Genomic DNA, 15,210 nt, shown 5'->3' on the forward strand with positions numbered 1-15,210 from the left:
TACAATACTAGCTAATTACCAAAATTTTATTTGACAAAATTAAAATGATAACAATATCTCTCTAATGAATATTGCTATGACAAGGAATACGCATCATTTGAAAAGAACTTTCTTACAATTCATCTGGGGGAAAATTGAAATAAAATACGTTAAACGGTTCCGGAAATAGTTGTCGTTAAAAACTTTAGTGAATCACCTTTATACTGTTAAAACAAACGAACAAAAAAAACCGCTGTGTGTGACGAACAGTCCCTAAAAGACCTGCGGACTTTAAACAGCAACATATCTTACCGGAATCGCATGGAACGGTTAAGATATAGCGATTAATACCAAACCGGACTCACCTCTTTGTCCACTAAGTCCAAGACTGGATCGGAGTAGCGCTAATACCATGCTGTTTCGCTAGAGAAAAGCGCTTGTGGCTTTCAAGGGAACAAAGCCTCATCCTTACACATAGCTGCGAGGCTACCGCACTGAAAAGTGAGGCCGTACACAATGCCCAACAACGACCAAGGTCTACATAAAGTCAAAAACTGGTTGCACTATCGCCCAGTCACCCATTTTCATATTATCTCGAGAATGTTTCACAAAGGTCGCCTGAGAGTGGCGTTATCTTGCAGGTTTAAAGCGGGTGGCAGGAAACGTGACACGTTTAGCTGCTAGTCACCCGTGAAATGTGAAAAGAAAATTAGGACTCACTTTACTTTCCTTTTTCTCTGTAGCTACGTGCTTTCGACAAGTATTCTGGCTTCCTGGCACTCCGCAGTTCAACCGTCAGCCGTTTTTTCCGGCTCGTGATGCTCAGTCACCAAGAAGTAGGAGGGAGGTTGAAGTATACGACGTGAGCGTGTTTAGATCATTAGAGACTAGGCACTAACTCAGTTTGACAAGTATTTTATTGTTGTTGTTGAAGATATGATCCCAGTATCCACCGGGAGTGATTTAGGCAAGTTTAGAAAACTTACCTAAGGATCAGCATGAAGCGACTGGCGTGCCTCTTGTTCCGAATACGAAGCTGGTGTCTAGAGCACTGTAACAGCTATTTCACCTATTATAGGCCGTGTTGCGGGGATTTCCGATACAAACGTAATTGAAATTACCACAGTGTTAGTGGTAGCCACAAGATTTTTATTTATCTATGATTCGTTTCGACTGTTACATCTCTCTCATCAAGTAAAGCAAACCTCACTAGTTCATACTAATTGAGGAGAGTCCCCAAAAGTCTGAATTATAGAAATATTTACTGAAGCTATAATTAATAAAATAACTCACTTTTCTGTCAGAGATATTGTGCCGGTTACGGAATCTCTTTAGCCCCCATGTACTAGCTTCCAAACCTGTTTGGCCTAATTCATCTGCAAAAACTTATACTGAGCGAGGTGGCGCAGTGGTTAGCACTCTGGACTCCTATGAGGGAGCACGTCAGTTCAAATCCGCGTCCAGCCATTCTGATTTACAGGCAAATTGCGGAAGGGTTCCTTTGAAAGGACACGGCCGATTTCTTTCCCTATTGTTCCCTAATCCGATGGGACCGATGATCTCGCTGTTTGGTTCCCTCCCTTGAATCAACCAACCAAAAACTTTTCGCTTCAATCTGTGGTTCTACTCCAATAAAAACCCCGATGGAGGACTGTTTCGTTTTCTGACTACTTCGTCTTGCTTTAGCTGAAAAGTTTTGCTTCGATTATTCTTAATGATCCAAAAGTCAACTTAGCAATGCCGACCTCTGTCCTAACATTCTTGGCAGGAACACCGGCTTGAATTGTATCAAGCACTGTCATTTTATCTTCTAAGCTTGACGATATATATTTTATGCTCTTCGTCAGTGTAATGTACTGTACCACACTTTCATACACTTTTAAGCGAAGGTAGATATGGAAGACAATTCGCCTAGAGGTTTCAGCGAGCGAACTGACCAGTATTCGACTTTTTTGCTTGAGATAGTGTCCAACAATGATACCCACGCTACACCTTATCGGACATGTGTGAAGCAAATGGAAAGGAGAGGGGACATGTTCAAAATTTTGCAATAAATGAGCTTTGGCACAAAATATGTCCGGTTCGTGATAGGAAAAATTAGTCCGAACTGTGGCGAATTCCAGATCGGTGAAGTCCGAATTAGTGAAGTCAGAATTAGAAAGGGTTTGCTGCGCTGTCATTTACTGCACCAACAAAAAGTTAAGACATTGATTAAAACATGTACTATCTGACATCAGTAAAAAGAAAATTAGACAGAATTACAGTACACTTCTTTCTTCGACCGAAACCATCTTAGGACGCCTGTGGTGTTACGGCAAAGAGTTTCATCTCCATCGTCCATGTGGGAGGATACAAACTACATTGTCGCAAGTGGTCTGTGGTGGAGCACAGTGTACTAAGGAGCTTCGGATCGCCCAGTCCTTTATTCGTCTGAGAGGAAGCTTCTCGTCCTGTTATCATCCACTGACTAGGGGTATGAGACCTACTTCAGCAGTTTTGAACTCTAGCTTGTTGCGATGTCTTTGCAAGTTCTCAAGTGGCCTTGCTTGAGGTGATGACATATTGGTTGACATCCAAACAAAAGGTGGTGTGGAGTTGTCAGTACCTTGATCTTTTGTCTACAGACAGCTGTTTTCTGACGAACGTTTGATGGCACAGTACAATTTTGTCCAGTGGTAAATGATCTAGGCAGCCTGTGACAATATGGCTGAGACTCAAAATGGTTCAAATGGCTCTGAGCACTATGGGACTTGACATCTGAGGCGATCAGTCCCTTAGAACTTAGAACTACTTCAAGCTAACTAACCTAAGGACATCACACACATGAATGCCCGAGGAAGGATTCGAACCTGCGACCGCAGCGGTCGCGCGGTTGCAGACTATAGCGCCTAGAACCGCTCAGCCACAGCGGCAGCCAGGCTGAGACTCGCCGTTACCTTTTTTGTGGGGCATGATGTCGTCCACGCTGAACCCTGAGTGAGAGTAGATGTCTACATAGTCGTGATGACTGGGTGTTGTGTGATGTCCTTAGGTTAGTTAGGTTTAAGTAGTTCTAAGTTCCAGGGGACTGATGACTATAGATGTTAAGTCCCATAGTGCTTAGAGCAATTTGAACCATTTGTCTACATAGTGACTGGTCGTAATCTCCACGTTTTCCCGTCGGATTCCCACTAGCAGACATGATTTCTTTAAGTCAGACCTGAGTTTAAACTAACAGTGGTACAGAGAGAGTTCCTTCACACGTAAACTTCAGATCCCGGCATGTCTTTTCTTAAGATGGAGAGCACCAATCTGCGTTTTAGAAGAGGTTGCTGTCAGATGATACTTCTTTCATTAGACAGCAACGTTTTCTAGAGTTTCAGAGAGCGTGTCTACAACGGTTTCTAAGATATTTGCTTCAGAAGTCGTCTTAGGTGAACGTCTTGTTTCCTACGGGCAGTTGTTAAACAGTGATGGGGCAACCACAGTCCTCCGAGGCACGTCGTACTAATGTCTTCGCTATATGTCACTCTGGTTGATCTACAAAAAACAAAAAATCCTCCTGTTCTGCAACAAGTTTGTGGTGGAAGCAGGTAAAATGGTAATCCATCGTCGTGTTACACACTGAAGTGAGAAAATTTATGGTATAGCGATATGTACAGATATAGATGGCGGTAGTGTTTCGTAAACATGGTACAAAAGGGCAGCGCGTTGGCGGAGCAGTCATTTGTACTCAGGTGATTTCTGTGAAAATGTGGTTGTGACCGCAAGACGGGAATTAACAGACTTTTAACGCGGTATGGTAGTTGTAGCTAGATGCATGAGACATTCCATTTCGGAACGGTTAGGAAATTCAGTATTCCGAGATCCACAGTGTCAAGAAAGTGCCGAGAATACCACGTTTCAGGCATTATCTCTCGCCATGGACAATGCAGGGGTCGACTGTCTTCAATTAACGACCGCAAGCAGTGGCGTTTGTGTAGAGTTGTCACTGCCAACAAACAACGACAATGCGTGAAACAACCGCAGAACATATCCTTTAGAACCGTGCGACGAAATTTGGCGTCTATGGGCTGTAGCAGCAGATGACCGACGTTAGTGCCTTTGCTAAAAGCACGCCTCTCCTGGTCTCATGACCATAGACGATTGGAAGATGGTGGTCTAAGAGCTGATGGTAGGCTTGGAGTGTGGTGCAGACTCCACGACGCCATGGATCCAGGATGTTAACAAGGGTGCGACGTTTGGGAATTTGGGCTGGAGGGAAGGCGTGCTCGGGTGGCCGAGGCGGTTAAAGGAACCATTCCAGGGGACTGGAGCATCTGAGTTTGAGTCCTGGTCCGGCACAAATCTTCAGTTGTCACCGTTGCAGTTAATGTAAAGCCCGTATGCAGCTGAGATCTGTAAATTTCTATTTCGTCACGGCCACTATCCACCGTGAGAATGACTGTCGAATAGTGGCGTTAAGGGCACGTGACATTTTAAGGACAATATATTGGCGGAGCAAAGACGAATGGGGTATTATTCTACGACGATACGGGCCGAAAATGGGGAATTCTACTGACATTAGCAACTTTTACAAAGGATAAACTGCCCGGCGCCTGGGAACGACCATCTCGAAAACGGTGAAGCTGGTCTTTTCTCGTGTGCTAAGTGCAGTAGGAAGGCCCATTTTCATAGAATGCAAACAGGAAAACCTGGCTGCAGAATAACAATACCCTTTCCGAGAACATGGAACAGATAGTGAATACCATTCCTGGCGAGCTTTGAGGTACTGCCGCATGAGTAACAAGCACTCTCGGTAAACATTTCACATGACACACTAGACAAGAATGCACGATCCCAGAGAACAGTTTCGTAAGCAGCGCTTGCATCAGTTACCGAACAACTTTTTCATTTCTATGCAAAGAAAACTAAATCTACTTGAATAAATCAGTAAATCATTGGAAAGGGATTGATGAACCTTCGGTATCTGCCACTTAATGAAGTCACGTTTGTAATTTTGTTGAAATGCCTTACAGTGTCGAGGTCATTTAGAGATTCATTTCCACTTCCACTTCACTTTCACTAACGAATTTTCAGAGACGGTAACTGTATGGCGAATAATTACTGGTGGCAACCGCACTAGCCATTCAGGGACGGGAAGGGGGGTATAATCCTAAAGCGTAAATCCTGTTTTACAATGAGCTACTGTCTGGTCAAAAGCGACTACTGGTTGTCGGTGCGCGTCATGTGATTGCAAGAAATACAGGAGCCAACCGCATGGCAAGTGCGAAAATAACGTCAATGATTAATTGACTGTGCCAAATGAGGAGTTCTAAAATCTCGAGTATGCAGTAAAACACAAATGCGCACGAAGAGCCGACTGCAGCGTCGTCTGCTAATATCCTAACAAGGGAACCTCCCCATCGCATCCCCCTCAGATTTAGTTATAAGTTGGCCAGTGGATAGGCCTTCAAATACTGAACACAGATCAATCGACAAAACAGGAAGAAGTTGTGTGGAACTATGGAAAAATAAGCAAAATATACAAACTGAGTAGTCCATGCGCAAGATAGGCAACATCAAGGCTAATTTGCGCTCACGAGCGCCGTGGTCCCGTGGTTAGCGTGAGCAGCTGCGAAACGGGAAGTCCTTGGTTCAAGTCCTCCCTCGAGTGAAAAGTTTAGTTTTTTTATTTTCAATTATTATCTGTCCGTTTACTTTCTTTATTTTCGCGGACTATATTTGCTGGATTCATATTGCCCACGGAATACATCTCACGTATTTAATGCACTCTCGTCCAAAGTAGCGAACAGCCAACTGCCAGCCAGGGAGCCTCGTTAGCAGGAATACTCTCTCTTCCGTGCGCTGTGGTCAACTGACGTCGTGTGTTTAGATGTTTGTTTAGGTGTGGCGTCCCCATACTACGGCCCAGTTACCTCGCTTCGGACGGACAGATAATAATAGTCTGAAAAAAAATTAAACCTTTCACTCGAGCGAGGACTTGAACCAAGGACCACTCGTTTCGCAGCTACTCATTCTAACCACGGGACCACGGCGCTCCTCAGCTCGCGTTGCCCTTGATGTTGTTTATCTTTGGCATGGTCTACTCAGTTAGTATATTTTACTTATTTTTTCATGGTTCCACACAACTTCTCCCTGTTTTCTCGATTAATCAGTGTCCAGTTTTTCAAGGCCTACCCACTGTGCCAAGTTTTAACTAAATCTGAGGGGGTTGCGATGGGGAGGTTCCCTTGTATGATAAGGGGTTGTCTCCGTCAGGCCTCGGGGAGTAGTGGTAAGGCGCTTGACTGGAAACTAGGTGATGGCGGAATCGAATCCTGGTCGGACCTCGGATTTGGCAGTCTACGTTTGTAACCTAGCCTCCACGTCTCAGCGATGTGAAGAGTCGCCAGAAAAGGTACGTGGTTCTGATTCCACGTTAAACTGTAGGTCTCCTGTCACTCTTGGATAACTGGGATAGGTTAGGTTCAAAAATGGTTCAAATGGCTCTGAGCACTATGCGACTGAAAATCTGAGGTCATCAGTCCCCTAGAACTTAGAACTACTTAAACCTAACTAACCTAAGGACATCACACACATTCATGCCCGAGGAAGAATTCGAACCTGCGACCATAGCAGTCGCGTGGTTCCGGACTGCAGCGCCTAGAACCGCTTGGCCGCCGCGGCCGGCGGATAGTTTAGGGACACACAAGTCGGCTAGTGGGTCAGACGTCCAATCGGAAGCCACTGAGCAGCCCGAATCTATTATTGTTTATTATTATACCTATTCTCGACGAGCTTCCACGATAACGGCTTTATCTTCTGTTTGGTTTGTTTTCGTGACACACTGCAAACGCCACACGGCTTCGTTTTTTTACCCTCTAGTGTTCTCACATGAGAGAGTATGAAATATCTGAAAGTAAACAAGTGTTTCTGTTTTACGACTCACGGAAAAAGGAAAATAAAATTTTAGAGAGCATTCTGACAATTGGAGCAAAACAGCGATCGGTATAAAACGCTAAAAATCAAATAAGAACAGTCTCGATAGCTTTTTTAGGTTTCTATTCGTTAGCAACCGTTTTCGGCCCTTTTCTAAGACCATATTCAGGCTTTTCCCCGCCATTATGGCAGCTTGTGGTGGCGAAATACATAGAAGTTAGGATGTCACTGCTGCTAACCAATAAAGATCTGAAAACGCGATGGAGACTGTTTTTATTTGATTTTGACGAAGGGAAAGCCTACACTATGCAAAATGGGTAACGGGTTTTTAATGAAAACTGTTTTATCAGTGAGAAAAGATGTGTTTGATGAGGAAAATAATTTTCAGAGTTATTTGAACTCAAAAGGAAAACAAAGAGTGGCGCCCAGTAATCATGTCCTAATATGCTACAGCACACTGTAAATAACGCACTAAAATTACGCCATTTCACTTCGAACGCAAGCCCGAAGTCATATCAAAATTACGCCATTTCTCTTCGAAGTCGTGCTGGTTTGAAAATTAAATGGGCGAAAACATGTTTTGTAGCGCTCTTTCCACGATAACTAGAAACCAGTGTCGAGTGCTGAAATGATGGTCAGCAGCGCTACGATCAACTCAGAGAAGGGACGCAGCTATCAATTTTAAGCACCTTCTACAACACAGACTTTCTTGTCTCATTTGACTACTTGAGACAGGTGAGTCCAGTGCACCGCTGCTGGCGTCTTATTCCTGTAGTGGGTCTCATCTGTCTCGAATGGTCATTTTCGTTCACACGTCAGCGCCAAAACTGCATGGGCAATGAGTGGTATCTGCTGCACAGCCTGCCATCTGAACGGTGAAAGTGAGGTTATGAGGGACTACCACTGCTGCGAAAAAATCGAAATATAATAATACTATGTAGAAGTAAGCAATGTGATTCGGTTTATTAATGAACACAGAAAAATTCATAGCGTACGTTCTTGTGAAAGGTCGTGTGGTAAATTCTCTACACTCCAGAGAACCGAAAGAATATTTACCTTATCTTTGCATCCTGATTTTTTTGCTAAGTGCCAAATGACTTCGAACATTATTTTTCTAGTCAAGAAATCCCCACTTTATCACTGTTGAAATAATCTTCATTAAAACACATTTATTTGTGCTCTCATTTATGCACAGTGTAAGTTTTTTTTTTCTCTGTAAAACGTAAATACCCTTTTGCTTTCAGACATTATGCCTGTCGTGTGGGAGAACACTAGTAGGAAAAATACCAGGAAGTCGTGCAACATTTTCAACTTGTTAGTAAGCAATACAATACAGATTAAGAAAATGCGAAGGAACAAAATCCACTCCTATAATAGGAGTGAGATCGGTTAGAACAGGTTAACTGCCGAATGTTAGCAGACGCCGCCATAGACCCTTGTTTGTGCGCGCGGGCAGTGTGCAGCCTACTCGGAAATTTAGAACTCCACACTCGGCACGGCCTGCAGATCACTGACGTCATAAAATACACTCGCGACGTTGGGCGTTGATTTACACGCACGTACGAAAGGGGCACGCTCTTCGAGTAGCTGATTCTGACCAGAAAGTCGCTCGCGTAAAATGCGCTTTTAGACTGAGCATGCTATGATGTGACATCATTCCTGCCGCCGGCACCTTGGGTGCTTATGTTGCTCACAGCACCAGGTCAGTACATTTCTCTGAAGTGTTTGTAAAGTATTGTGCAAGCAACATGGCGAATTCTGTAGATGATCTGCTAAAGAGGCACTGTTCCAACAGATATTTGGAGGAGAATGTGAGAGTTAATGGGTTCGGTAGACCTACTCCACATATAAATCTACCAAGGGATGGGCATGGGACAAGGATCACTGATCTGTATGGGTAGAAGCAAGCAGGTGCTCATTTCAGGTTCCTAGAATATTTGGCCCGAGTGGGCCGTAGGATAAGATGGAAAGCTCTTTAAGGATTTTGGAGTAGAGTATGAGGGATGTTTGAGTTTTACGTGACGTATTGGTGCTATAGCACAGTGGTCAAGTACACTGATTGGCAGTTTGTTGTGCTGAGTTCTATCCTCACTGCTACTGCATTTTTTTAAATTGCTCACAAAGTTAAACTATTAATTATAAAATTTGAATACATTTAAACAATTCAGTTCACATATGTAGAATTATTAAGTTTACTCAAGATTACTATACCTGTAAGTCAAAGGGTTACAGGTTATGCTAGACCTTCAAATATACGAGGAAATTCAGTATGAAAAAAGAATTGGATCTGCCGATGTGCTGTTTGCAACGCACTCTCTTGCTTTCCATGTTCGTTATTTGGTATCAGTGATGTGGCGGGTATAGATAAAGTGAAATATCTAGGGCATATTAATGTATTAATAATGAATACTTGGTCTTAGTGCATCAGGTAGATCAATACACAATGGGTTAAGTAAAAAGATGCTATTTTCTCTCTACTATAATTTGTTTAGCATGTATTTTCAGGATAAGATAAATTCAAATGTTTTGAAACGTTTAGACGACTCATTTCCTATCCTTTCAGTCCTCAGGACTGCAGAGAACTTACCGTACGACCTCCATCAAGACAATCGACTATGAATTTTGCTGTGGCTATTAGTAAATTGTATTGTCTTTGCTTGTTCCTACATTCTGTTACTAAATTCGATTTTTTACGTGAAAACACCTCACTTCCGCCGTTCAAGTGCCAAACTGCTCAACGGACAGCTCTCGCAACGTACATGATTTTGGCGCTGACGTGAAGTCGAACTCGTGACAGGCGAGGCTCAGCACAGGAGCGCTGCAGTAGACTTGACTCCATTGTCGCGAGTAGTCGCTCGAGGCAAGGAAGCGCCTGTTTAAAAGGGGATTGAGGCAAACAACACATGTCACCGCAACATATATCCAGAAGAAGTAAATATATAGAGATGCACTTTTAGCTAAGTTATGGCGGAAAATGTGATGAATTTTCTGAGGTACGCAATTGAATTTTATTTCTTATATACAGCGACTTTTATTGATGGAACTGTATAGTTTTTTCATTGAAACTGGAAAGAGCTTTTGTAGAGGACTGTGGAATTTGATCAAATACTGAGAAGATAACAGCGCCGAAAACCACTGTTCCAGTGTCAGGAGAATAGATGCTTAAAACGTCTGTACTACTGTACTGAACTAAGGAAATCCGTAAGTCACGTTACTGTACCTGATTTGGAAAGTCACTGTCGTGATGACTGGGTGTTGTGTGCTGTCCTTAGGTTAGTTAGGTTTAAGTAGTTCTAAGTTCTAGGGGGCTGATGACCATAGATGTTAAGTCCCATAGTGCTCAGAGCCATTTGAACCATTTGAATCACTGTCGTGATCCTATTAGTGGAATAGAATACGGAAAAATGAAATTCAGGGTGTACATAAAGTCCGGGAACACTTTCAATTATTTATTGCACAAGAACTAAACATTGTACAGATGTCATACATATTGCATTTTGAAGAGAAACTCTTAAAGTTTTTTTTTTTACAAACATTAGACATGCGTATCATGAGTGACCCGGTAGACGTTAATACGGCAATCGAATTCTTGCCATACCCGTCCCAGCATGGCATTGTCGACTGTGGCAGTCAGTTCCTGTATTCTCTCCCGGAGCTCTACTACATCACCTGGTGGAAGCGGTACATATACTAGATCCTTAATGTGTACCCACAGAAAAAAGTCACGCGGAGTGAGATCTGGTGACAGGGCAGGCCATTTCATGAAACAGCTGTCCCCTTCTGTAGCACGGCCGATCCATCGATGCACAAACGACATGTTTACGATTAACGGTGACTATCGACAAATTAACAAACTACGCTGGGGCGGTATACATGAAAAAAAAAACCTTTCAAGGTTTCTCTTCAAAATGACATATGTATGATATCTGTACAATGTTTGGTTTTTGTGCAATAAGTAATTGAAAGTGTTCCCGGACTTAACGTACACCCAGTAAGTTGGATTGTGGTACCTGTAGAACACTCCTTTGGTTGTTCCCAGTCTTCCATTCAAGCTACCCTGTAAAAACTAGAGATGGACAAATGCGTTCGTTTTTGGGAACTAATTCACCTTTTGTTCGGTCCCTTTTGGGATCCGTTCATTTTTACTCGTTCACCTATTCTTTTTTATCTAATTACGTAATACTCTGTAAGTGTAGCATTATGAGTAGAGTTGCATATCTCCTACAACACACGTTTTTGCTAACTACTACGCACAGGCTAATTGTAGCGTTGAGTTCTTGCCTTATGTATGGGAGGTTCTCTGCCAGCGAACAGATGACAGCGTCTCTTACCTACATAGCACTCACGAAACGCTGACAAACATACGACGGCGTTCCTCCGTCCTCCAGAGCAGTGATAGATGTCATACGTGGTAGATGAAACAACGCGAGCACTGCTGTAAAAGTTGCCCATAGATATGTCAATTACTTAACGCTATCGTAGGCTAGAGTCAGAGATTATATTGTTTTCAGCTGGCGCCATTTTGTGATAATGCTGCTGACTAGTCGTTGACTTTCGACTACCAATATTGAGAATAAATCATCGTGTCGACTGCATTGTTTTCGTCCAAGAAACGTTTAAAACGATGCCAAAAATCATGTTACGTCGAGAAGAGAACAAGCGCCAATAAATTTCGTAATATAACGTTAGAATTAAAGTACATTTAGCCAAAAGTCATGAAGCATTTTGTCCCTCATTTCAATACTATGAATAAGATTTCGTCACTTTACGATTCGCACGTAATAATAATTCACCATCTGCGGACATTGTTTATGTCCTTTACTGCTACTATTAAAGCCACAGAAAGCAAGTGAATCATTAATCAAATATCAGCGATCTAAAATCTTTTGCATTGTATAGTTCCGACTATTGACTCACATCTAGAAATGCGAAGCACTCGCTACATATCATGGAACTGCAGATACTGGAAAGATCATTAGGCATTTCTGTGCTTGACCACATCAACAATAGGACTGCAACGACCCGACAAGTAGCTGGAATGGCTATAATCACTAAAAAGATAGATGGATGGGAACTTCGGCGGTATGGACACTTTATAAGAACACCACCCACTTCAGTCATCAGCTCAGCCTCTCATCTCACCGTCGAAGGGCATAGGCAACGTGGAAGACCCAAATAAAGGTGACTAGACACTATAAACGCATATCTCAGATGAAGAAACCTAAATACACACGAAGCATTAGACCGTAAGGAACTGCGTGTATTGACCCAAAAAGCGGACCTTGTTATAACGGGACGACGCTAAGAAAAAGAGGAAGAATCCGTACTTGGGAACTGAATTGTGATCTTAAGGATTCGGAGGTGAAATACATTTTCAAGTATTTAATTATTATGCCGCTTGTAGTTTATTATTAAAGCATTAAGTCATTCCCAAACTACGTTGTATCGCTGAGGGAGTGTCGGATGGGGATAGATGCGTTCATGCATCATACTGCGAGTTCACCTTCATGTTTTGATGCGACACTAATAATCATGCTTTGAGTAAACAAGTCATGTTTTGATGCGACACTAATAATCATGCTTTGATGACAACCACTCAATCTTCTTCATGCTTTTGTAAATATTTAAAAAAAAGTCTGTAATACCCCAAACGCATGTGTAAGAAAAAAACGTTAGGACATAATTCCTGCTAAGGCCGGTATTACACTATCAAATTTCTTTGTCAAATATGTTTGTCCAATATCTTTGTCAGAGATGTTGGATGGTGTAATAGGGAACTTTGTCAAATGTCGTCCAATATTTGACCAAATCTAGGGCCTCGCTGTAGATTTGATCAAAGAAGTCGCTTGTCTTCTGTTCACTGCAATGAGACATGTTACCACATGGAGCGCTAGCATCGATGCATTCTGTCGTCTGTAGTGTTTTTATAAACATTGCGGGTAAAAACAATTGGTGTCTGCCGACAACTACAAAATTAATAGAGATCTATGAAGCTGATGAGACGCTTTACAACGTGAGGCACGCTGAATACAAAAATAGATTACGAAGATTGGAGACCTGACCTAACCTAACCTAACCCTCTCCTGTAGCAAGGAATCGGAGTGTTACAGAGAGCCTGTCTTCTGCAGATGTAGCAGTCCTTAAGTGAATATTGTGCTTTGTAATATGAGGATACACTTCATTGAGCACATACAGAAATGTATGCTTATCCATTCTTAAGTAATTGATGTACGACATGACGTCCTTCACTATAAGCTCACGTAACAAGTTTTGTTGAATGCTTCTATCGTGTCGTCGTAAAACCCACGGCTTCACCCAGCTGTTTCCCCGCTTCTCTTCCGCATATGCACACAGTGCAATTGTGGTACAAGCAACTGCTGCGATTAATAACAAGTTGTTGTTGTCAGCCATCTTGAACTTTGACGAAAAATATGATGACAGTGTAATACCCCTTCTAGCGCTACGTCAAAGATCTTTGTCAAATCTATTTGACGGAATATTTAATCACATATTTGATCGCATCTTCGATCATCTCTTTGACAAAGAAATTTGATAGTGTAATACCGGCCTAAGTTACAGTGGTGGTAATTGTTTTTACTTTCTGAACCAAGAAAGAAGGAAAATAACTTTTTGCGCCCCGTCGACGACGGAGCACATGGTTGGACTGGAGAAGACAGGGAAGGAAATCAACCGTGTGCTTTTCAGAGGGATTGTGTCGGCATTTGCGTCAAGCGAAAAAGAAACTATACATTCCCTAGTCCGTCTGGTGCTAGCCTCCGACCAGTGGTGCAGGGAGTTCATATCTTGATCCCGGATGGCAGGTGAAGGTCTGGAGGCGTTACTGATGTGCTTGGCGCACAACCCGGCGGTTCTTCCTTTCGGTGGTCAGATGTGGTCGATCGGAATCTTGACGACGAGTAAGCCTGCCTTCATGATCCCCTGGAACCCAACATGGTGCCATTCTCACGTCCACATACCCCACTAATCAGTATATGGAGTGGTTCAACCAGCCTGCCAAATGGAGACCCACAGTGACTCCCCTTTGAAACTCTTTTCAGATGCAGGTAACGCTGTTTCCCACCACTATGCAGCATCTCCGTTTCCTTCACAGTGATCAGTCAACATTTCACGCTGTTCACGCCTGTGATTTCCTTACCATGCTTGGTGACAACATGTAAGACGAACAACGCTAATGCTTTCTGGTGGCTGTTCTACCTGACAGTGCAGACAAGTGCAACTCTACAATCATTTACATACCCGCTGATGGTCTATACGTGTGCGAAGTTACATTGTCATCCGCCCAAGCCTGGCGAGTGCTTAATTTTTTTCTCTCGGGCACTGTACATTTGTAAGTAGGCTGTTTAGGTTTTTATGTTGGCAACGTGACGTAGCGCTCTATATGAAAATCACTGGCTGTGCTGTGTGCAGTCTGTGGCTGGTTGACATTGTTGGAACATTCGCTATTGTAGTGTTGGGCAGTTGGATGTGAACAGTGCGTAGCGTTACGCAGTTGGAGATGAGCCGCCAGCAGTGGTGGATGTGGGGAGAGAGATGGCAGAGAGAGTTTTGAAAGCGGACGATCTGGACGCGTGTCCATCAGAAAGAGTAAATTCATAATACTGTATATCATGAACTTATATTTGAATATTATTAAGATAAATACATTGTTTGTTGTCTATCAAGCAAAGTTTGCCTATCAGTAGCTAGTGCCTTCAGCAGTTAGAATCTTTTATTTAACTGACAGTTTTGGTGCTTGCTGTATTGCAGTAGTTCGAGTAACTAAGTAAATGATTCATGACAGGTATAGGTTATTGTTAGTCAGGGCCATTGTTTTGTAGGGATTATTGAAAGTCAGATTGTGATGCGCTAAAATTATTGTGTGTCAGTTTAGTGATGATCAGAATAAGTAACGAGAGAAATGTCAGAGTACGTTCAGTTTTGCTCATCTGTTTCAAAATGAAATAACGTAAGGGGTTAACCAGTACAGTAATTCATAAATTTTTCTAAGGGGAGGTTTCGCATTTAATACAAAAATTATAGAATGAATCAATGATTTAAACTGCATTACGTATTACGTGAGCTACGAATGACATTTTTTAACAATAAATAATGATGATATTAGAATTATGACATCTATGGGTGGCAAATGTGAAAGTCACAAATCTCCAGTAATTTACGAGGGTTGCCCAGAAAGTAATGTACCGCATTTTTTTTTCTCAGCCGAAAACAATGCTATGAATGCGAAACGTTACGTATATATTATTTGAAGTCTCCTGAATGAGCGCGCCAAGTTTACGTCACTTCTGACAGACAGCGTAGCTGAAGGACAGC

At 42.5% G+C, this 15,210-nt stretch overlaps 1 protein-coding gene across 3 annotated transcripts in view; it reads right to left on the reverse strand.

The window, feature by feature from the left end:
- The window catches only part of LOC126336621 (rho GTPase-activating protein conundrum), a 210,807-nt gene that overhangs the window by 83,887 nt on the left and 111,710 nt on the right, over nt 1-15,210 (reverse strand). Inside the window, exon 1 of one of the 3 annotated variants that reach the window (XM_050000495.1) lies at nt 11,211-11,344. The exons of the other annotated variants lie outside the window; for them this stretch is intronic. Within the exon in view, the coding sequence (XP_049856452.1) occupies nt 11,211-11,331 (121 nt within the window). The 5' untranslated portion in view covers nt 11,332-11,344. Of the gene's footprint in view, nt 1-11,210; nt 11,345-15,210 lie in introns of those variants that run through there. 3 annotated transcript variants of the gene reach the window in all.

This window comes from Schistocerca gregaria, chromosome 2 (assembly GCF_023897955.1).
Source record: "Schistocerca gregaria isolate iqSchGreg1 chromosome 2, iqSchGreg1.2, whole genome shotgun sequence".
NCBI classification, from domain to species: domain Eukaryota; kingdom Metazoa; phylum Arthropoda; class Insecta; order Orthoptera; family Acrididae; genus Schistocerca; species Schistocerca gregaria.